This window comes from Anomaloglossus baeobatrachus, chromosome 12 (assembly GCF_048569485.1).
Source record: "Anomaloglossus baeobatrachus isolate aAnoBae1 chromosome 12, aAnoBae1.hap1, whole genome shotgun sequence".
Taxonomy (NCBI): domain Eukaryota; kingdom Metazoa; phylum Chordata; class Amphibia; order Anura; family Aromobatidae; genus Anomaloglossus; species Anomaloglossus baeobatrachus.
The window spans coordinates 72,620,242-72,643,886 of NC_134364.1; the positions used below are offsets into that span (position 1 = coordinate 72,620,242).

The 23,645-nt window shown below is 47.7% G+C and overlaps 1 protein-coding gene across 3 annotated transcripts in view; it reads left to right on the forward strand.

The window, feature by feature from the left end:
* Positions 1-23,645, forward strand: part of RASGRP1 (RAS guanyl releasing protein 1) — a 195,779-nt gene that overhangs the window by 107,573 nt on the left and 64,561 nt on the right. For 2 of the 3 annotated variants that reach the window (XM_075330317.1, XM_075330318.1), the window contains exon 1: positions 10,355-10,618. The exons of the other annotated variant lie outside the window; for it this stretch is intronic. In XM_075330317.1, the coding sequence (XP_075186432.1) occupies positions 10,527-10,618 (92 nt within the window). In that variant the 5' untranslated portion in view covers positions 10,355-10,526. Of the gene's footprint in view, positions 1-10,354; positions 10,619-23,645 lie in introns of those variants that run through there. 3 annotated transcript variants of the gene reach the window in all.

Consider the following 23,645-nt stretch of genomic DNA (forward strand, 5'->3'; position numbering starts at 1 on the left):
CATGACAGTGTCCCCTCTACAATCCCAATACATGGCAGTGTCCCCTCTACAATCCCAATACATGGCAGTGTCTCCTCTACAAACCCAATACATGGCAGTGTCCCCTCTACAATCCCAATACATGGCAGTGTCCCCTCTACAATCCCAATACATGGCAGTGTCTCCTCTACAAACCCAATACATGGCAGTGTCTCCTCTACAAACCCAATACATGGCAGTGTCTCTTCTACAATCCCAATACATGGCAGTGTCTCCTCTACAATCCCAATACATGGCAGTGTCCCCTCTACAATCCCAATACATGGCATTGTCTCCTCTACAAAGCCAATACATGGCAGTGTCCCCTCTACAATCCCAATACATGGCAGTGTCTCCTCTACAATCCCAATACATGACAGTGTCCCCTCTATAATCCCAATACATGGCAGTGTCTCTTCTACAATCCCAATACATGGCAGTGTCTCCTCTACAATCCCAATACATGGCAGTGTCTCCTCTACAATCCCAATACATGGCAGTGTCTCCTCTACAATCCAATACATGGCAGTGTCTCCTCTACAATCCCAATACATGGCAGTGTCTCCTCTACAATCCCAATACATGGCAGTGTCTCCTCTACAATCCCAATATATGGCAGTGTCTCCTCTACAATCCCAAAACATGACAGTGTCCCCTCTACAATCCCAATACATGGCAGTGTCTCCTCTGCCCTCCTAATGTAGCGCCCCTGAAGCCATCAGGGAGCTACAAGGTACTGCATCCCCACCGGGATGCAGGGCCTACCCCATAGGGACCCAGAAGACCAGTGCTGGTAACACACAAACACGCCAGGTAATCCCAGTTTTCCCCAATTATCCCCTATAGAATGGTACAAGGCTAGGGTTGGACCAATGGATGGCCGCCTAGAGGTGGAGCCAGTCCAGTCCACTAGTTGACCAGGTGGGAGGGGCAGACTGTGGACAGTCCGATAGTGGAGAGTGTGGAGTTGAGCAGTGACTGTGAAAGTGAGCAGACATGCTGATAGGAGTGAACAGTGACCTGAGGGCCCAAGCGGTTATTTGCCAGTGGAGTACGGTGGAGTGTTCCCGGAACTATGCACCAACGGGGTACATAATCCTAGGTCAGGCAAAAGCTCCAGGCAGACCTGATAAAATCTGCACAGTGAGGGGACCATCAAGGACCTCACTGACCTTAGAGTTCGGGACTCAGTAGCAAAGGGAGAATCGGGGATGTGCTGCTCTAGGCAGGCGAGCTGCTCGAATCTGGGATTACTGTGGCCCGAGGCTCCCTGGACCCAGGGTTTAGCGGACACTCGATGAAGGGTGCTATTTACAAGGCAGAAGTGTTTGTGACGCCACCTGCGGGTTGCGGTAACGGGTATACCGCCGCTGCTGTGTAAGGGGGCCTGGGATGATGGAATGGAGCAGCTAGATGTGAGTCCCTCCGCAGGTAGGGAAGGCCCCGGTTCCCTCGTGGTGTTGGATGAGGTGGATAGTGCAGGAACAGTCTATGAGACCTCTTGGTGTTGGATGAGGTGCACAATGCAGGAAACAGGTGCTAGATAGGGTTGATAATGCAGGAAAACAGGAACACACATGGCTGGTTATCGTGGTGCTGGATGAAGGGGACGGTGTATGAGACAGGGACCACACACAGATTGTAAACCAAGTTCTTACTCACTCAGAGCTCTGGGACGCCCGTTCCGGTCTGGTACTATCAGTGCCTGCCACGTAGTGATCCAGTTGCTCTACCTTTGCACTTTGTGTTGAAGTCTGTGGTGAGATCCCAAGCCTGAAACTTTGGGTTCTCCGGCTGTTTCACAGCCCCTTTTGTCCGTCCGGCTGGCAGCGTGGACCCTGTAGGGCTGGTACTTGGAGTCTCGGGGCCCTGGTCCGGAATCGGTGCTGCTGTTGTGACACCCCTGAACTAGTCAGGGTGTCACAGGGTACTGCACTCCTTTCTTTTCTGGTGCAGGACTCAACCCCCCATGGTTCTGGGATCCTAACCTTTGGTATTGCTCCATCAGCATTCAAATCCTAGTCACACCTCACACCACACCCGGTCAGCCTGTCAGGCACACCAGTGGATGGTCTAGCTAGAACAGGGCTACTCGCCTAGGTGTCAGGCAGACTGGTGGGAGGGAGGAAGTCAGAGAGAGGAAGTGAGTGGTAGTTCAGTAGTAGCTCCCAAAGAGTGAGGAGCTAGGAGTGGCAGCTCCCTGGAGTTGAGTAGTAGCTCCCAAAGAGTGAGGAGCTGGGAGTTGGAGCTCCCTGGGGACTTTTGGCTAGGTTGCGGATGGTGGTCTGGGACCGAAGGAGTCGGAGACCCGGTCACAGGGTATTAGAGAAATGTGAAAGGCTTAGCTTTGGGGAACGGTCGGCACCGGAGTACCCAGTAACCACCAAACCGGTACCGAGCACAGCGGGTACTGGACTCTAGATCAGGGAGTAGCTTCACGCAACCTGATAATTAACCTGTAAAGGATAGTCTCTTTATGAACTTTCCCCAAGAGCTCAGAGATCGAAGGCATTAACACAACGAGGGGGATAGGGATTTCCAGCTTATGCAGCCCACTGAAATCCAAAGTGTCAGCCATCGAGAGCACAGCTTCCCTACTTAACAGTGGGGAGCGGGACCCCGACAGCTTCAAGCAGAGGGGTCACTCAGAACATCTAAAATACAGTGCATGGAGGCAAGGTACAGACTATCAGCAATACCAACGGGAGCGGACTCCCGGACTCCCCTGACGTGGCAGCGGCACACAGAGACTTGGTTTACTTCTGTGTCAGAGTCTGCTTTGCGTTCGCATCACTACCAACACTGCCTGAGTGAGTACGCTGTCCTCCCCTGCTTCCAATCTGCACCACGCTCCCCTACACCTCCATCATCCAAAATCCCAGGGCCTCCCCTACCCGTGGAGGGAATGTCATCTGGCTGCCCCACTCCATCTCCCCCGGGTACTCCCATCGGCAACGGCGGTACTCCCCTTACCGCGAACCACGGGTGGCGTCACGAACTCTTATCACCTGTAAATATCCTCTTTGCATTTGAAGTGGCCGTGAGTCCCTGGGTCCAGAGACCCTCGAGCCACAGCAACCCCCGGATCCGAGCGGTTCGACAGCTGCAGGGGCGGCATACTGTTGCCCCCGGATTTTTTGGGTCAAAGAGGGTTGTGAAGATCCCTCACTGGGCAGGTTAATTATCAAGGCGCCTGAAGCTCTTCCCTGATCTAGGTCCCTGTGACCCGTCCGTGCACAGGTCCAGAGGGATTTGCTGCACTGTCTTGGTGTCCACTGCCCCCTCTAGGCAGTGTCCTTGGCAAACTCAGGTACAGGTCACCCCTGACTGGTAACTGTCTGCCTCTGCTCCTGGGTCACCGCTACACTGTCACGGCCAGGTGGACGGGCAGACCCTGGAGGTGGATCCACTGGGCCGAACTCCTAGATGGTAGTAGAGAGTCCGGTAGCTGGAACACTATAAACAGCAGAACAGTCCGTGCACACGAGGATAGCGGAGAAGTCCCTGGGACCACGGAGTCACGGGTGGTAGTCCGGGTGACGCAGCTCAGGTTCGGAAGCTGAGATGATGTCAGGCGGGGTCCGGAACCTTTGGAGCGAGATGACGGGTCACCGCAGGGATCCGAGATGGTGCGGACTGTCAGGATGGCAGATGGACAGCGTTCGGGGTTCAGGATACGGCAGGACTGGATGGCGAGGCAGGCACGGCTCTACAAGAGAGATAGGTGAGTATATACACATATACACCAGGAGACCTGACTCCTAGCTTAGGAAACACGAAGATCAGGCCCCGCCCCCTTGGACAATAACCCCCTTTATACCCTGTACCTGTTTAGCCTCATTTCCTGTTAATGGACGCTGGCCCTTTAAGAAAGGGTCAGTGACCGCGCGCGCGCCCTAATGCGCATGCGCGCCGCCCGGGTGCCAGAAGCCAGGGAAGGAAGCTGAGAGGAGGACGCAGGGGAGCCGGCCAGGGCCTGGGAAGCCGTCGGGCGCCGGGATCGGAGACCAGGGGGCCTGGGAAGGACGGGCACCGGAGGCTGGAGAGCGGGGAGCGTGGCAGGTGAGCCGGGGAGCGGGGGTGAGGACCCGGGGAGCGGAACCGAGGACCCGGGGAGCGTGACAGTACCCCCCCCCCACGCCCCCCTCCCCGCAACCGGGACATGAAGGCACGGATCAGAGGAGTGCCCACGTTCTCCCTGGGCTCCCAGGACCTATCCTCAGGACCATACCCTTCCCAGTCCACCAGGAAGAACTGTCGACCTCGAACGGTCTTCATGGCCACGATATCCCTTACCGCATAGATGTCGTCATCGGCAATAGGTGGAGGAGCCGGACTGGCAGCAGCGGAGAAGGGACCAAGGACAACCGGCTTGAGCAGGGAGACGTGGAATGAGTTGGGTATCCTCATCGTGGCCGGGAGCTGTAGCTTGTAGGAGACCTCATTGATCTTGTTGAGGACTTTAAACGGCCCAATGTAGCGAGGACCCAGCTTGTATGATGGTATCTTCAGGCGGACGTACTGGGAAGCAAGCCAGACGAGATCTCCAGGAGAGAAACACGGAGGGTCCAGACGTTTCTTGTCTGCGTGTCTTTTCATCCGCAGGGAAGCACGCCCAAGGGACGCTTTGACAGAGTCCCAAATGGTTGCAAAGTCACGGGCTACTGTATCTGCAGCAGGGACATCCGAAGAAGGGGATACAGGCAATGGGATGGAAGGCTGAAGTCCGTAAACGACATGGAAGGGAGAGCTGGAGGACGACTCACTGATGTGGTGGTTGTGGGAGAATTCAGCCCAAGGAAGAAGAGTGGACCAGTCGTCGTGATGGGCGTTAACATAGTGACGTAAGAAAGAGGTCAAGATTTGATTGACTCGTTCCACTTGGCCATTAGACTGAGGATGGTATGCAGATGAAAAGTCCAGAGTCACTCCCAGATGTTTACAGAGAGCCCTCCAGAAGCGGGAGGTGAACTGAGTTCCTCTGTCGGATACGATGTGTAATGGAAAGCCATGCAAGCGGAAGATGTGTTGTATATAGGCGTCCGCGAGTTCCTGAGCAGAGGGCAGTCCAGCCATAGGGACGAAATGGGCCATTTTAGAGAACCGGTCCACCACGACCCATATGACTGTGTGTCCGGAGGACAATGGCAAGTCCGTAATAAAGTCCATTGCTATGTGTTGCCACAGAACTGAGGGTATCGGCAGAGGCAGAAGACGGCCATATGGGAGGTGTTTGGGCGTCTTGTTCCTGGCACAAGAGGAACAGGCGGATACAAAAGCAGCGACGTCCGTGCGAAGGGATGGCCACCAATAATGACGTACAATCGCACCCCATGTCTTTTTCTGACCAGCATGACCGGCTGTTTTCGAGGCATGACCCCAGTGTAACACTTTTTCCCTGTCTACCTCGGAGACATAGGTCTTCCCGGGCGGTATCTGGGCCAGGGTGACAGGGGCCACCGGAATGATTTTACTAGGACAAATGATGGGTTGGGTAGTCTCTTCCTCCTGCTCCACGGGCATGAAAGACCTGGACAAGGCATCAGCGCGTACATTCTTGTCCGCGGGTCGGAAGTGAAGCTGGAAATCAAACCTGGCAAAGAATAGGGACCACCTGGCTTGCCGTGGGTTCAGACGCTGAGCGGACCGTAGGTATTCCAAGTTCTTGTGGTCCGTGTAAATAATCACGGGGTACACTGCACCTTCCAGGAGGTAGCGCCATTCCTCCAAAGCCAGTTTGACTGCCAAGAGCTCTCGGTCACCGATGGTGTAGTTGCGTTCAGGCGCTGAGAAGCCCTTGGAGAAGAATCCGCAAGTCACCATCTTCCCGGAGGAGGACTTTTGCATGAGCACTGCTCCGGCTCCTGAGGAGGAGGCATCCACCTCCAAGGTGAACTGGCGGTTTAACTCCGGACGGTGGAGTACAGGAGAGGAAGCAAAAGCCCGCTTCAGAGAGCCAAACGCGGCGTCAGCCGCAGGTGACCAGTCCTTTGGATTAGCCTCCTTCTTAGTCAAAGCGGAGAGAGGAGCAGTCAAGGCAGAGAAGTGAGGGATAAACTGGCGGTAGTAGTTGGCGAATCCCAGGAAGCGTTGGATTGCCTTCAGTCCAGAAGGAGGAGGCCAGTTGAGAATGGCGGAGACCTTCTTGGGATCCATCTGCAGTCCAGTATCAGAGATGATGTACCCCAGAAAGGGGAGAGAAGACTGCTCAAAGACACACTTCTCATACTTTGCGTACAGACGATTCTCTCTCAGTCTTTGTAGAACCAGCTGTACGTTTTCTCTGTGGGTTTGGAGGTCCGGAGAGAAGACAAGGATGTCATCTAGATACACTACCACACAGATGTAGAGAAGGTCCCGGAACACGTCGTTCACCAGTTCTTGAAAGACGGCAGGAGCGTTACACAGGCCGAAGGGCATCACGCAGTATTCATAATGTCCATCGCGCGTATTGAACGCGGTTTTCCATTCGTCACCAGAGCGGATGCGTACCAGATTGTAAGCACCCCGAAGATCCAGCTTGGTGAACACACGAGCTCCTCTAAGCCGGTCAAACAATTCGGGAATGAGCGGCAGAGGGTACTTGTTTTTTACGGTGATTTGATTCAGACCCCGGTAGTCTATGCATGGGCGTAAGTCGCCCTCTTTCTTCTTGACAAAGAAGAAACCTGCTCCAGCAGGAGAGGAGGATCTCCGAATGAACCCCCTTGCCAGGCTCTCTGAGATGTAAGCAGACATGGCCCTTGTTTCGGCTGGAGATAAAGGATATATGCGTCCTCGTGGTGGTGTTGTTCCTGGGAGCAGGTCGATGGCACAATCGTATGGACGATGTGGCGGCAGTACCTCGGATTCCTTTTTATCAAAGACATCTGCAAAGGACCAATAGGCCGAGGGCAGCCCCGGTAGGTTCTCTGGAACCGGAGGTCGTCGGATGGGTTGTATGGACTTTAGGCACCTCTCATGACACGAAGAGCCCCATCGGGTGATTTCGCCAGTGCCCCAGCTAACTGATGGTTCGTGTGTCCGCAACCATGGCAGTCCCAGCAGGATCTGGTGGGACATGAGTGGGAGAACGTAGAAAGCGATGTTCTCGGTGTGAAGGGCACCGATACGCAGTTCGACCGGCCTGGTGATCCAGGAGATGGTGTCAGAGAGGGGTCTCCCATCCACCGAGGCAATCACTAGGGGCTTGTCGAGTGGAATAACAGGCACCCGGTACTTGTCCACCGTGGCCTGCTGGATGAAATTGCCTGCTGCCCCGGAATCGAGGTAGGCATCAGCCGTGAACCGCGTCTCTCCCGTTGTCACTTGCACTGTCCATGTAACCGGGTCAGAGAGAGTCCCAGCACCTAGGGTGGCCTCTCCTACCAACCCTAGGCTTTGGAGTTTCCCGGCCTCTCTGGACAGGAGCGTAGCAGGTGTGTGCCCTCACCGCAGTAAAAGCAGAGACCCTTGGCGAGCCGCTCTGCTCTACGTTGTTCAGACTGACGCACTCGGTCGATCTGCATGGGCTCGTGGACGGGAGCCCCAGCTGTCGATGAATGAAGTACGGAGGGTTTCTGCGGAGGAGAGGAATGCCGTACTGGACGTCTCTCACGGGACACTTCCTTGGATCGCTCCTGAAAGCGAATGTCTACTCGAGTCGCTAGGGCAATCAGGGCATCCAGGGTGGTCGGTACGTCACGACCCGCCAGCTCGTCTTTAATTCGCCCTGAGAGTCCTTCCCAGAAGGCGGCGGTTAGAGCCTCGTTGTTCCACCCGAGTTCTGAGGCCAGGGTGCGAAACCGGATCGCGTATTGACCCACCGTCAGAGTCCCCTGACGTAACCGGAGAAGAGACGAAGCAGACGCGGAGGCGCGTCCGGGCTCATCAAAAGTACCACGGAATGCCTGCAGGAAGTCCTGGATGTTCGTGGTCACAGGATCCCCCTTCTCCCACAAGGGGTTCATCCACGCCAGTGCCTCACCCTCTAGATGGGACATGATGAAGGCGACCTTGGCTTGGTCGGAGGCAAACAAATGCGGCAGCTGCGTGAAATGGAGGGAGCATTGGTTTAAGAATCCCCTGCAGGTCTTGGGGTCTCCGGCGTACCGGGGTGGTGAAGCCAACCGAAGTCTGGTGGTATCTGAAGAAGTCGCCACAGGAGCTGGATCCGTGGATTGACTAGTGGAAGCCCTGGATGTTGAAGTCGTCACTGCCGTTTGTAGCGTGTTCAGGCGGGCGTCCACAGAAGACATGAATTGCAGCATGCGGGTCTGGACTTCACGCTGGCGTTGGAGTTCCTCCTGTACGGCTGCTAGTGCTGCAGCGGGATCCATGGCCTGATCTTACTGTCATGGCCAGGTGGACGGGCAGACCCAGGAGGTGGATCCACTGGGCCGAACTCCTAGATGGTAGTAGAGAGTCCGGTAGCTGGAACACTATAAACAGCAGAACAGTCCGTGCACACGAGGATAGCGGAGAAGTCCCTGGGACCACGGAGTCACGGGTGGTAGTCCGGGTGACGCAGCTCAGGTTCGGAAGCCGAGATGATGTCAGGCGGGGTCCGGAACCTTTGGAGCGAGATGACGGGTCACCGCAGGGATCCGAGATGGTGCGGACTGTCAGGATGGCAGATGGACAGCGTTCGGGGTTCAGGATACGGCAGGACTGGATGGCGAGGCAGGCACGGCTCTACAAGAGAGATAGGTGAGTATATACACATATACACCAGGAGACCTGACTCCTAGCTTAGGAAACACGAAGATCAGGCCCCGCCCCCTTGGACAATAACCCCCTTTATACCCTGTACCTGTTTAGCCTCATTTCCTGTTAATGGACGCTGGCCCTTTAAGAAAGGGTCAGTGACCGCGCGCGCGCCCTAATGCGCATGCGCGCCGCCCGGGTGCCAGAAGCCAGGGAAGGAAGCTGAGAGGAGGACGCAGGGGAGCCGGCCAGGGCCTGGGAAGCCGTCGGGCGCCGGGATCGGAGACCAGGGGGCCTGGGAAGGACGGGCACCGGAGGCTGGAGAGCGGGGAGCGTGGCAGGTGAGCCGGGGAGCGGGGGTGAGGACCCGGGGAGCGGAACCGAGGACCCGGGGAGCGTGACATACACACCCAGCTGTCAGGTTTCCCTCCTAGCTCCCCACTCCTGGGAGCTCTGCACTCCACTTTCAGCTCCTCTCCCTTTGGAGCTCCGCACTACACTCACTTGTCCCCACCCACCAGTCTGTCTAGATACCCCCGGGGTGGCCCTGGGACATTGGACCCTCCCCCCGATCTGTGACTGTCAGGCACTGGTGTGGTTGGTAGCTGTGATGTTCTGTGTTGTGGTGGTAGTGGCACTGAGTTTCCTGGGACCTTGGGGGTCGGCCCTGCACCCTAGGAGAGGATGCAGTTCACTGCAGCACCCTGAAACCTTCAGGGGTGCTACAGGGACAGGACCAGAGACTCCAACTCACAGGGTTCACGCTACCGTCATACGGACTGCAGTAGAAAACCATCAGAAGGGAACCCCCAGCTGCTCTACGCCACGGGGACCCAACAACAAAAGACAGGTGCAGTGGAAGAAGCCACCAGGTTGCTAAACCGGCACTGGGACTAAGGGGACCTGAAGGTGAAACCAGCTGCCCTCGGGTGACCAGTTACCACCAGAAAGTGAGTAAAGAACTAGTTGCACTGAAACCCTCGTGTGGCCTACCTTCTTCCGACACCTGTCACATCACCTACCCTCTGGGGCCCGTCCCTGCTTGTGGAGGGCCTAACATCCAGGCTGCCATTGACACCAGCCCCAGTAGTGCACATTGTGCAGCGGCGGCTCCATCTACATAGCCGCAACACCGCAAGTGGCGTCACGTGTGAACATTATTCTAATCCCCTGTCAATACCCCCTTTTCAAAAAGCACCCAGGGCACGGGAACGGGCAATGGCCACCAAAGTGATATTCCCAAGTTATACACCGCCCGAGGCTGAGTACCCCATAACCCTGGGTGACACACTAATACATGGCAGTGTACTCTCTACAATCCCAATATATGGCAGTGCCCCTCTTCCTTCCGAATACATGGTAGTCTTCTTCCCTCTGCCCTCCTAATACATGGCAGTGTATTCTCTGCCCTCCTAATACATGGCAGTGCCTCCTAAACTTCTAATACATGACAGTGTCCCTTCTGCCCTCCTAATACATGGTAGTGTTCCTTCTGGCCTCCTAATACATGGCAATGTAAACTCTGCAATACAATTCCACGCACACACTGACTGGCAGTGCAGCCTGTAGCAGTGAATCTAGCAGTACCTGAGGGTTAATACAGAGAGGCATGGTGTGTGGGAGGAGAGAGCTGTGTGAGGAGGAACTCGGGATCTGCTCAACTTGTCACAAGTGGCAGGAAGAGAAGAAGTGCAATGTTCTCCTGAGTGTCAGGCTGTAAGAATAGCCGGGTGCAATGTGTGTGGCGCAGGGCACAGGTGCTGGCACCGCCGCAGACTGGGAGGGGTGCTGGGGTGGAGACCAGTGATCAGCCCCATTCCAGTATGGGATACAGGAGGAGTGCTGGGACAGCAGAACACGCAGACCACACCAGCATCTTCACCATGGGCACTATTGGCAAGAAGAAGGGCATCCAGTAAGTGACCACTGTCTGCCTTCTGTGTAATATGTCACTGAACATTAGTGATGTCTTTACTACAAAGCATGTAACATCTGTACATACAATATACATGCAGCGATGTCCTTACTGTAAAGCATGTAACATATGTACATATAATATACAGATAATGTACATATAATATACATGCAGCAAACTAACTGTAAAGCATGTAATATCTGTACATATAATATACATATAATGTACATATAATATACATGTAGTAATGTCCTTACTGTAAAGCATGTAATGTCTGTACATATAACATACATATAATGTACATATAATATACATGCAGCAATCTCCTAACTGTAAAGCATGAATATCTGTACATATAATATACATATAATGTACATATAATATACATGTAGTAATGTCCTTACTGTAAAGCATGTAATGTCTGTACATATAACATACATATAATGTACATATAATATACATGCAGCAATCTCCTAACTGTAAAGCATGAATATCTGTACATATAATATACATATAATGTACATATAATATACATGTAGTAATGTCCTTACTGTAAAGCATGTAATGTCTGTACATATAACATACATATAATGTACATATAATATACATGCAGCAATCTCCTAACTGTAAAGCATGAATATCTGTACATATAATATGCATATAATGTACATATAATATACATGCAGCAAACTGTAAAGCATGTAATATCTGTACATATAATATACATATAATGTACATATAATATACATGTAGTAATGTCCTTACTGTAAAGCATGTAACATCTGTACATATAATATACATTTAATGTACATATAATATACATGTAGCAATGTCCTAACTGTAAAGCATGTAACATCTCTACATATAATATACATTTAATGTACATATAATATACATGTAGCAATGTCCTTACTGTAAAGCATGTAATATCTGTACATGTAAGATACATATAATATACATATAACATACATGTAGCAATGTCCTTACTGTAAAGCATGTAACTTCTGTACATATAACTTATAATTTACATTAGTGATGTCCATAGGCATGTAACATTTGTACATATAGTATGCATATAATAATGTACATATAATATACATTTGTCCTAGTTGTGAAATATATAACTAAGTCGGTAAAACCTGAAATGTTTTGCTCAATTTACCTGTTATTATTACACATCAGTGCTGATACTAAATAGTGACATAGAAATCTTTTACAGCACGGTTATGAAGTTGTCATCTTTACTGCGAATATTTATATTTATTCTCATTATATCAAATAAAAAAAGAATATATATATATATATATATATATATATATATAAAATAGTGGTATCAGGGCTGTGCACTACCGGTATGTAACTTTTAGTTTCCATATACATGTCATTTCCCAGCCTTGTATTAGGAGTCCTTTATCTTACATACTTATCATACTGTATATATATATATATATATATATATATATATATATATATATAAATATATAGTGATAGATGCCCTTACTGTAAAACATGTGACTGTCTATACCTATAATATTCATGTTGTTTCCCAGCTTGTACTGTGAGACCTTTATGTTGCGCGTTACTGTACATATATGTAATGAAGCCTCTGCTGTGTACTGTGGGACCTGTATAATGTATGTAAATGACACATATAAGTAGTGCTGCTTTTTCTGTGTATTGTAAGACCTTTCTATTGTACACACACACACATACATGTTTGTATACATTTACAGTATATCACTTGCGGTGCCCATATACATTGCATTCCCATTTTTTTGGACTCCCTGTGTTCCACATAGACAAGATGTGCTGTGTATTGTGAGACCTTTACATTACACGTATATCTGTAAATGTACATACATGATACAAGCGGTAGGGTGTCTGATGTTTTATATGCATGTTACTATACTTATACTTTACATGTACAGTTGCTCCTGCTTTGCTCTGTGTATTATGAGACCTTTATATTACACATATCACTGTGCATATATTATGAATGCATGGGTGCGTCTGGTCTTCTGTTTATTATCGACCTATATCTTACACAACTACATTTTCATGTGTGTGCTTCTGTATATTGGGAACCTTTTGTACTTGCTTCCATTTTTCATGAGCTGAACTCTTAAGAGCTGAGACGTTTTCTATGTGCAAAAGGCCTTTTCCTCTCAAATATCGTTCACAAATTGTCTAAATCTGTGTTATTGATGATAATCCATCCACCTCACAGGTGCGGCATATCAAGATGCTGATTAGGCAGCATGATTATTGCACAGGTGTGCCTTAGCCTGGCCACAATAAAAGGCAGCTCTAAAGTGTGAAGTTTTATCACACAGCACTACGCCACAGATGCCCAAAAGTTTTGAAGGAGCGTGCCATTGTCATGCTGACTGCAGGAAGGTCATCAGAGATGTTGCCCGTGAATTGAATGTACATTTCTCTACCATAAGCCGTCTCTAAAGGGGTTTCAGAGAATTTGGCAGAACATCCAACCGACCTCACAACCACAGCCCACCAGTAACCAGCCCAGGACCTCCACATCCAGCATCTTCACCTCCAAGATCGTCTGAGCCCAGCCACCCGGTTTGCATAACCAAAGAATTTTTGCACAAACTGTCACACACCGTCTCGGAAAAGCTCATCTGCTCCTGTTGTTCTCATCGGGGTCTCTACTTGACTGAAGTTTGTCGTCGTAACCCACTTGAGTGGACAAATGCTCACATTCGATGGCGTCTGGAACGTTGGAAAGGTGGTCTCTTCACGGATAAATCCCGGTTATCACTGTACAGATGGCAGACTGACAAAAGGTGGTCACACTAGATAGTGACTGCTTTTCTGACCCACCCGGACCCCTCAGTACTATAAAACTGCACACTTTAGAGTGGCCTTTTATTGTGGCCAGCCTAAAAGCCCCGTCACACACAACAAGATCGGTAACGAGATTGTTGCTACATCACCGACACAGCAGCGATCTCGTTATGTGTGACACCTACCAGCGATCAGGCCCCTGCTGTGAGATCGCTAGTCGTTGTTGAATGGTTGGGACCATTTCCTTCAAAGGCGATGTCCTGCCGGGCAGGACACATCGCTGTGTTTGACGCCTACCAACGACCTCCTAACACAGTCCCAACACCCGCCGAGATCGTTATACAGGTCGCTGATCATTACTGCGTCGTTGGTAAGATCTGACTGTGTGACATCTCACCAGCAACCTCACTGCGACTTACCAGCGATCCTTATCAGGGCGCATCGTTTTCAGGATCGCTGGTAAGTCATTAAAGGTGACGGGGGCATAAGGCACACCTGTGCAATAATCATGCTGTCTAATCAGCATCTTGATATACCACACCTGTGAGGTGGATGGATTAGATGGTGTTAATTCTGCAGCATCTGTATGGATTTCTGCAAACACAATTTAGATGTATGGGGAAGGTGCAGTAAATGTGTAAGGCCCCCCCAAACAGTGAAATATAACCTATACAGAGCTTACCAGCTTTATGTAATGCAGATCAGTAATGTTGTATGGTGCACAGATAAAATAATGTGAATTGGTGCCATCTCGAGCCAGGCTACAAGTGTTTAGGTCATTGCACAATGCTGGTGTACAGTATCAGACATCTCCGCTCACAATGAAGGGGTGGAGGTGACCTTTAGCTGAGGTGGTGTCTATTTGGGGCTGCTTTCCATGATAAGGATTTAGTCTCCGTTGCCCTTCCTGGCAGAATTCTCCTTGGAATTGTGTTCGCAGTGATATGATTGCATTGTCTCCGCTGGCTTGGCCTCACATCCCCAGAGCTGCTATATATAAAATAAAGCCATCTACTACAGATACAACCTTCAGAATGGAAGAAAGTCAATCAGTCTATTAGATGCTAATTAGTGTATTTTTATAATGCTGTCTGTTTAGCGCATGAGTCCCACGGTTGTGCCAGGTACAGAAGGGCTCTCTTTTTGCTCTATGTCCTATTGGCCTGTGATTTGTGCCATTGATTGCTCAGGAAAAATGGAGGAATTCGTGGGCCTAATTTATAGCAAACCACTGAACCCAGCTGATCAAATGTCCTCTACGTGTTACTTCTTAGTAATTACTCAATAAGAGGAGTCTCTCGTCTGGCAGTCACGATCCAAGTGTAGATCAATTTATCTGAACCGCGTGAGGGTCTCGTGAGGCATCCATGAGGCCATCACATTCGTATTAGGAGAAACTGAGCTTCATCAATCTTTTATGCTATAAGACTACTTTGCCACATTCAGTTTTTTCTTCTGCAGTTTTTGAAGGCAAATCCAAGAAGTCGTAGATGTAAGACATCTATAAAGAGGAGACTGAAATCACCGTGACTGGCATTTGATACTCCAGATGTTCCAAATTCACTAAAATTTAGGTCCACACTAGGTTTGTGGCGATTGTTAGGCATATAGGCTCAGGAGGTAGCCCACAGACAGAATGGATACACTTTTGGCCTCTGATGAATGGTTGTCTATCGGTAAAAGATCCTTAATACTGCTGGCTACCTGCACGGATGGTCTAAGAGACCATGTGCCAGAACCTGAAATCTTCTCCAGCTATTTTGTACTTTTTATAATAATGAAATACTCCTTCTGTACCCCGTCACAGAATGCTTCTAGTTCCATGTTGACTATGTTACATCCTATGGTTGTAGGCCGCAGTGACATGACCTCCATGATGCTGTCACATCACGTGACCTTGTCATCTAGAGGCTGCAGGCTGAAATGCTATTTCATCTGAAACGACATAATGTCCTGCAGAAGACACTGGACAACCAAAGAAATAAATGGAAATAAGTGACTTTGCTGGTTGCTGTGGGAAAGTACTAAACCTTCATAAATCTGATAGAAAGTTATTTTATGTTAAAACGAAGGGCTCATATCAGCCAGTTTGATAGCACTAGAGTGTGCTATGGCTGGCATCCAGGATACCTTTTGGTAGAATTAATTTTTTTGAAAAACTAGGACAACGGTCGGATTGTTTGGAGGTCACTCCAAGTTATGTAGAAGCGATGAAAGGGTTAACACCATGCTGTCATTGCAAAATGACAATAATTTATTGTCTTACGCATTTCAGAAATTCCATCTCCTTCTTCAGACACAATCACAATGTGCAACAAGTCTTAAAAGGGGCAGACTTTGGTGTTGGGACCTACTCTGAAGTGGCCCCAGCTAGACTTTGATTGTAAGGCCGGAGTCACACTTGGGAGTGACTTGTGCGTGACTCGTATCACATCACCCGGCATGGCCTACCTCTCTCCCAACAGGAGCATCTGAGCTGGATAGAAATACATGCAGCTCACCCACTCCTGTCCGGATAGCGGCAGGCCATGCCTGTTGAAGCGATGCAAGACACACGGGAGTCACTCACAAGTGTGATTCCGGCCTAAGGATTGATCCTCAAAATGGCAATGAGAGGTATACTGTAATATCGCAGCACGTCATATGTAAAGCACCTAGACTAGTCACAGAGGCTGCCCTTCATCCATGGCCAGCAGAATCCGCAGTAATCATACCCAAAGGGACATGACTGACATCCCAGCACGTCTCTGCCCATCTCGCTCTATGCTTGAGAACTCAAACATGTGCATGAGTGGTCTTCTCCTCAGTCATGAAGTCCAGGGGCAGTTGTAGGAAAGTTTCCTGACAGAATATAGTGTACCATGTACAGCAACCTATTCTGCCCCATTTTCTGAAATTCCTCCTGTTAACTGAGTAAAGGACCCCGTCCAATGAGTAATGGTGATGGTTCTCCATAATGTCACGATCTGAACAGGTTTAATAGCTTACTTGTGGTCATAACTTGCACAACATAGTTATTTAGATGTCTCCAAGGTGATTGTGAAAATGTTTTCTTGAGAAGCCTTTCTCTAGATAAGGCAGATTCAGAGCGTCTGTGGCGATCAGACTTCCTGCACATGATTCATTCTTCAGCTCACCTACAAGGAAGTGATACCGTGCTGCTTACTACAGTAGATCCTACATGTTGAGGTGTGTTGGGGTTTTTATGATCAAAAAGCAGCTACTCACCACGTAATTCCATGCAATGATCTCCAGCCTCATGGACTTGATGTGGTGCCACAGCCACCCAACTTCAGTGACCTTCATCCTGATCCCATGTGTGCCGATCAAAGGCAGTGGAGGAAGTGCAGTGCTCAATCGGTGCTGCAGCCCCTTTATCCAACACTAGCGAGTCCTGATTATGTGCACATACCCAAAATTTGCTGCTTCAGTTTTAATAGCGGCAATGTGCATTAAAGAGGTTGTCCATTTTCAGGAAAACAGACCCTAAACTATGTAATACTCCTAAAATAAACTTAGCAGGTTCTCAGCCTCCATGGATTGGATGCAGGGCCGAGCCCCTACCGCTGCTCCAGTCTTAGTATTTTGGCTTAAGTGGTAATCCTACATGAACCACAATCGTTAATGCTCTCTGCTTGTGGCAAGGTTGATGACATGCGCCGCTAAGCTCAGTGCATGCATCACTGAGCTCATTGAATACCTAGATCGGTGACATACTATAGCCAAAAGACTAAAGGCCGCTTTACACGCTGCGACATCGCTCAAGCGATCTCGTTGGGGTCACGGAATTTGTGACGCACATCCAGTCGCTTTAGTGATGCCGTTGTGTGTGACACCTATGAGCGATTTTGCATCGTTGCAAAAACGAGCAAAATCGCTCATCGGTGACATGGGGGTCCATTCTCTAATATCGTTGCTGCAGCAGTAACAAAGTTGTTCCTCGTTCCTGCAGCAGTACGCATCGCTCCGTGTGACACCGCAGGAACGAGGAACCTCTCCTTACCTGCATCCTGCCCGCAATGCGGAAGGAAGAAGGTGGGCGGGATGTTCACCCTCCGCTTCTATTGTGCGGCGGTTCAGTGATGCAGCTGTGACGTCGCTGTGACGCTAAACGAACCTCCCCCTTAGAAAGGAGGCGTTTCGCCGGTCACAGCGATGTCGCAGGGCAGGTAAGTAGTGTGACAGGTCTGGGCGATGTTGTGCGCCACGGGCAGCGATTTGCCCATGTCGCACAACCGATTGGGGCGGGAACCCATGCTAGCGATGTCGGTACCGATATCGCAGCGTGTAAAATGGCCTTAAGACCAGAGCAGTGGTCGGGAGCTGGTGCTGGATCCCAGGGTGGGTGAGTACTTGCTGAGTTTATTTTAGTGGACAACTTCTTTAATTCTAGATTGTTATGGAGAGTGATCAGATTAATTGCAAAAAAAAAGAAATCATTCCTTTCCATGAGAAATAACTTAATCACAATAATGCCATTTCCACTGAATTTCAACTCAGCCTCAAAATTACCTACGTACATAATTTCATTGCTCATTTCCTGATCTCAAGACAAACTGTTGACAAGGACAAGACAACTATCATGATGACTGAATTATAAAAGCAGACTAGTTGCTTTAAAAGTCATCATTGATTTAAATCAAACTCTCTTTACAGGCAAGGACATTGCCAATACTGCTTGTAATATTACCTCTAAATCAACCATTTATCAGATCATCAAAAACTTAAGAGAGAAGTTTAATTGCTGTGAAGAAGGCTTCATGGCACCCAAGAAAGTTCAGCGAAGTACCAGGACCGTCACCTAAAGAGGATTGAGTTATGGGATCAATTCCACACCAGTGCAGAGCTTGCTCAGGAATGGCAGCAGGCAGGTGACAGCACCTCTGCCTGTACAGTGAGGATTTGCCGGAGTCAGAACCAGGAATGGCGGTCATGAGGCCACAAGTATGTGATATATGATATATATACTCGTTTAAGAGCCCTTCTTTATTTCATTTATGGGTTTATTGGTTCCCATAGGTGGTGCCCTCCTACAGGTTGTTTCTAATGATATATATACTCCTGGCCACATTCCAACTGAATCAGCGCAACCTCGTTCAATACACTTAAGTAAGGACGTGTCCGAATTATAGAGTCACCCATACAAGTCTACGAGTCTGTGCAATTCATTTGCTGACTGTTTTTAATATTACATTGGAGTTTTGCAACTTTTTCATATTGTATTGACGTATGATAACATCAATGATGGTAAAAATACACACTGACCAAAGACTGATGAAAATCTGACCCAAAACACTGGAGAAAATCAGTCCATTTTTTTGTTTTTAAATTCAAGAAGAAAAAACCCCATCCTTCTTCACTGCTGGGAATAAGAGAATTTGAATTAAAATTCCAAATATGTCAGAAAAATTTACAACTTGTCAGTAAACACAGCTCAAACTTATCAATACATGGCTGATCAGTGCATTAACAGTATACAAGTTGTTTGAATGTATTGAATTATTTCTTATAAGTGTTGTTCTTTGTTTCCTCCTATGAATACATTATCAGTGCCAGCTGGGTGTTGTAGTTTTAGGGTGTCTTCTGGTAAGGCCTCATTTAGACGCCCATTTAGCACAGTGATGAACTCACTGTCTGTGGCTCTCCTGACCTGAACTTGCAAGTCTCATATTCCTATGAAGCTGTCAAGTTCGGGTCAGGATAGCCGCGGCTAGTCCATGCAGCCTTGTTTGTAAACAGACTTAAGATGAGAAGTCTTCGCTCAGTTTATGTGCCTGCAGACTGGGAAATCTTAACAGTTTGCATATTACTTTCACGATTCAGTAGTTTCCAGTCACATAGACTTTTCTTCTTAAACCAGAAAACCCCTTTAACCACAGTTGGAGAGTCACAGGTTATAGATCATTGATAGAAATGTGAGCAGTTTCCTTATTTGCATTTTATTTAATAGAAGGATTTTCTTTTCATGTGATTCGTTTATTATTTACTTGCAACAGTGTATAAGCCACAATGTTAGAGCAGCATACAAATAAATGCAAACATAGTGATTGCCAAGTGTAACAAAGTATGATGGCGATTTCAGATAAGTTAAGTGGTCTTTACAATGATAAGATCTATGGAGGTCAAAAAGCATCGGAGAGATTAGCAAAACCAGTTAATATCTGCTTTTTGAACCCCAAGTAAAATCAAAACCGATTGAATAAGATGGAGATAGACAACATAAGTGGCTGTTACTCAGAATCCCTCCCTTTACAAGAGGGAGCAATCTAAAAATCAAATATATAGCTGCATGGATATCATTATTTATTATTATAGCGCCATTTATTCCATGCCTTACTTGTAAAAAGGGGCATACATAATAGGGACAAGTACAATAATCATGAATAATGCAAGGCACAGACAGGCTCACAGTCTACAAGGGATGGGTGAGGATAGAGTAGGTGAGGGTGGAGATGGTCATGGGGCGCTATAGCGAACTGAGGGTTATGGTAGATTGTAGGCTTGTCGGAAGAGGTGGATCTTCAGGTTCAGCTTGAAGGTTTCCACGGTAGGCAAAAGTCTGATATGTAGTGCAGAGCATTCCAGAACATGGGGGATGCACGGGAGAAAGCTTGGATGCAATTGTGGGAAGAGGATATAAGAAGAAAGTAGAGAAGGAGATCTTGTGAAGATCGAAGATTACGTGCGGTTGAGTACCGGGAGACTAGGTCAGAGATGTAAGGAGGAGACAGGATGTGGATGGCTTTGTATGTCATAGTTAGGGTTTTGAACTGGAGTCTTTGAGCAATGGGAAGCCAGTGAAGGGATTGGCAGAGGGGAGAGGCCAGGGAGTAGCGGGGGGACAGGTGGATTAGTTGGGCAGCATAGTTTAGAATAGATTGTAGGGGTGCCAGACTGTTATAAAGGAGTCCACAGAGCAGGGGTTAAAATAGTCCAGGCAGGAGATAATAAGGGCATGCATTAGGGTTTTTGTAGCCTCTTGGGAAAGGAATGTATGAATCTGGAAAATATTTTGAGTTGAAGGTGGCAGGAGGTGAAGAGGGCTTGGATGTGTGGCTTGAAAGAGAGAGCAGAGTCATGGGTTACCACCAGGCAACGAACACGTGGGACTGGAGAAAGTGAGCAACCATTGACTTTGATGGATAGGTCAGTTGGTGGCGTTGAGTGAGGAGGAAAGATAATGAATTCTGTTTTGTCTTTGTTCAGTTTTAGAAATCGATCAGAGAAAAAGGATGAGATAGCAGAGAGACATTGTGGGATTTTGGTTAGTAAGGAGCTGATATGAGAGAAAGAGAGGTAGATCTGCGTATCATTAGCGTAGAGGTGATACTAAAAGCCATAGGACTCTATGAGCTGTCCCAGGCCGAAGGTGTAGATGGAAAACAGCAGGGGTCCAAGAACAGAACCATGGGGGACACCGACAGATAGGAGGCGAGATGAAGAGGTGGTGTGAGATTGGGAGATGCTGAAAGTTTGGTTGGTTAGGTGATATCAAATGTAATACAACTCTACATGAATCTATAAATCTGACCCTCCGTTAAGCTAACTAATTTCTTAATATATCTTTATAGTGGCCAAAGCTCCTATTTCTAAGCTCTGAATATCCTGCATAGACAAAAAAGAAGATATAAGCTATAACAGTACATTAGAATATGTAGAAATAAAAAAGATCACACATTCAGGGGTCATGGTCCGTGTACGAACTGCAATTGATTCACCGGACATGGATCTCATGGCCTGATTTGGTCAGCCTCATACAGTATAGATCTATGAAGCTGATAAGTTCAGCCCTGGAGGTCTACTGCTGATTTGGAAAGCACTAGGATGTGAATTCAGCCTAATGTCGCAGTCCTAAAAGTATCAATGCAAAGCACTGACCTTGCGCTGCACCTTGCAGGGTCTCAATAGGCCCCTGATCTGTGGAGCTCTGCTGCTTACTTTGGAGAAAGAACAGTTTCTCGTATACTCATCAAAGTATATGGAAAATAGGGTCATAGACTTTTACATAAATTACCCTTTAAAACTATGAAATGTTATTGAATAGATTAAAACAAGATACAAAAAATATATACACCATACACATAAAACACTAGTGCACAGGTAAAAGGAGGAGGGAATTATAGATGACACCATACAATATATCCTCCCTTCTGTGCACTACCTATCTGTAGAGGTCGGTGCCAATTCGAATTTTTTAGGGTGATGACTTCCGCAGATAGGTAGTGCACAGGAGGGAGGATAAACTGTAGGGTGTTATCTTTTACCTGTTCACTAGGGTATTATGTGTATGGTACAGTTAGGTCCAGAAATATCTGGACAATGACACAAGTTTTGTTATTTTAGCTGTTTACAAAAACATGTTCAGAAATACAATTATATATATAATATGGGCTGAAAGTGCACACTCCCAGCTGCAATATGAGAGTTTTCACATCCAAATCGGAGAAAGGGTTTAGGAATCATAGCTCTGTAATGCATAGCCTCCTCTTTTTCAAGGGACCAAAAATAATTGGACAAGGGACTCTAAGGGCTGCAATTAACTCTGAAGGTGTCTCCTTTGTTAACCTGTAATCAATGAAGTAGTTAAAAGGTCTGGGGTTGATTACAGGTGGGTGGTTTTGCATTTGGAAGCTGTTGCTGGGACCAGACAACATGCGGTCTAAGGAACTCTCAATTGAGGTGAAGTAGAACATCCTGAGGCTGAAAAAAAAGAAAGAATCCATCACAGAGATAGCAGACATGCTTGGAGTAGCAAAATCAACAGTCGGGTACATTCTGAGAAAAAAGGAATTGACTGGTGAGCTTGGGAACTCAAAAAGGCCTGGGCGTCCACGGATGACAACAGTGGTGGATGATCGCCGCATACTTTCTTTGGTGAAGAAGAACCCGTTCACAACATCAACTGAAGTCCTGAACACTCTCAGTGAAGTAGGTGTATCTGTCTCTAAGTCAACAGTAAAGAGAAGACTCCATGAAAGTAAATACAAAGGGTTCACATCTAGATGCAAACCATTCATCAATTCCAAAAATAGACAGGCCAGAGTTAAATTTGCTGAAAAACACCTCATGAAGCCAGCTCAGTTCTGGAAAAGTATTCTATGGACAGATGAGACAAAGATCAACCTGTACCAGAATGATGGGAAGAAAAAAGTTTGGAGAAGAAAGGGAACGGCACATGATCCAAGGCACACCACATCCTCTGTAAAACATGGTGGAGGCAACGTGATGGCATGGGCATGCATGGCTTTCAATGGCACTGGGTCACTTGTGTTTATTGATGACATAACAGCAGACAAGAGTAGCCGGATGAATTCTGAAGTGTACAGGGATATACTTTCAGCCCAGATTCAGCCAAATGCCGCAAAGTTGATCGGACGGCGCTTCATAGTACAGATGGACAATGACCCCAAGCATACAGCCAAAGCTACCCAGGAGTTCATGAGTGCAAAAAAGTGGAACATTCTGCAATGGCCAAGTCAATCACCAGATCTTAACCCAATTGAGCATGCATTTCACTTGCTCAAATCCAGACTTAAGACGGAAAGACCCACAAACAAGCAAGACCTGAAGGTTGCGGCTGTAAAGGCCTGGCAAAGCATTAAGAAGGAGGAAACCCAGCGTTTGGTGATGTCCATGGGTTCCAAACTTAAGGCAGTGATTGCCTCCAAAGGATTCGCAACAAAATATTGAAAATAAAAATATTTTGTTTGGGTTTGGTTTATTTGTCCAATTACTTTTGACCTCCTAAAATGTGGAGTGTTTGTAAAGAAATGTGACAATTCCTACAATTTCTATCAGATATTTTTGTTCAAACCTTCAAATTAAACGTTACAATCTGCACTTGAATTCTGTTGTAGAGGTTTCATTTCAAATCCAATGTGGTGGCATGCAGAGCCCAACTCGCCAAAATTGTGTCACTGTCCAAATATTTCTGGACCTAACTGTATGTACAGTACATATATAAAATTTTGTATGCTCATCACTAAGAATTTTCTTTGATCCAATTGATCCAAAATGTTCAGCTATTCCTGGTATGCAGGATTCCTGGCAGCCGCTATGATAGAATTACAAAGTAGCTACAATGGTTTCCTTTCAAAAGTCTTGAACTCCATGCTCTTAATTGATGATTCATTGATGGCGGGAAAGTACCCAAAATTTCAGTCTTCTTTCGGGGCAGGCATGCATGGTGAAAGCATCTTAACCCTGTGGAATCCTCAGTAAA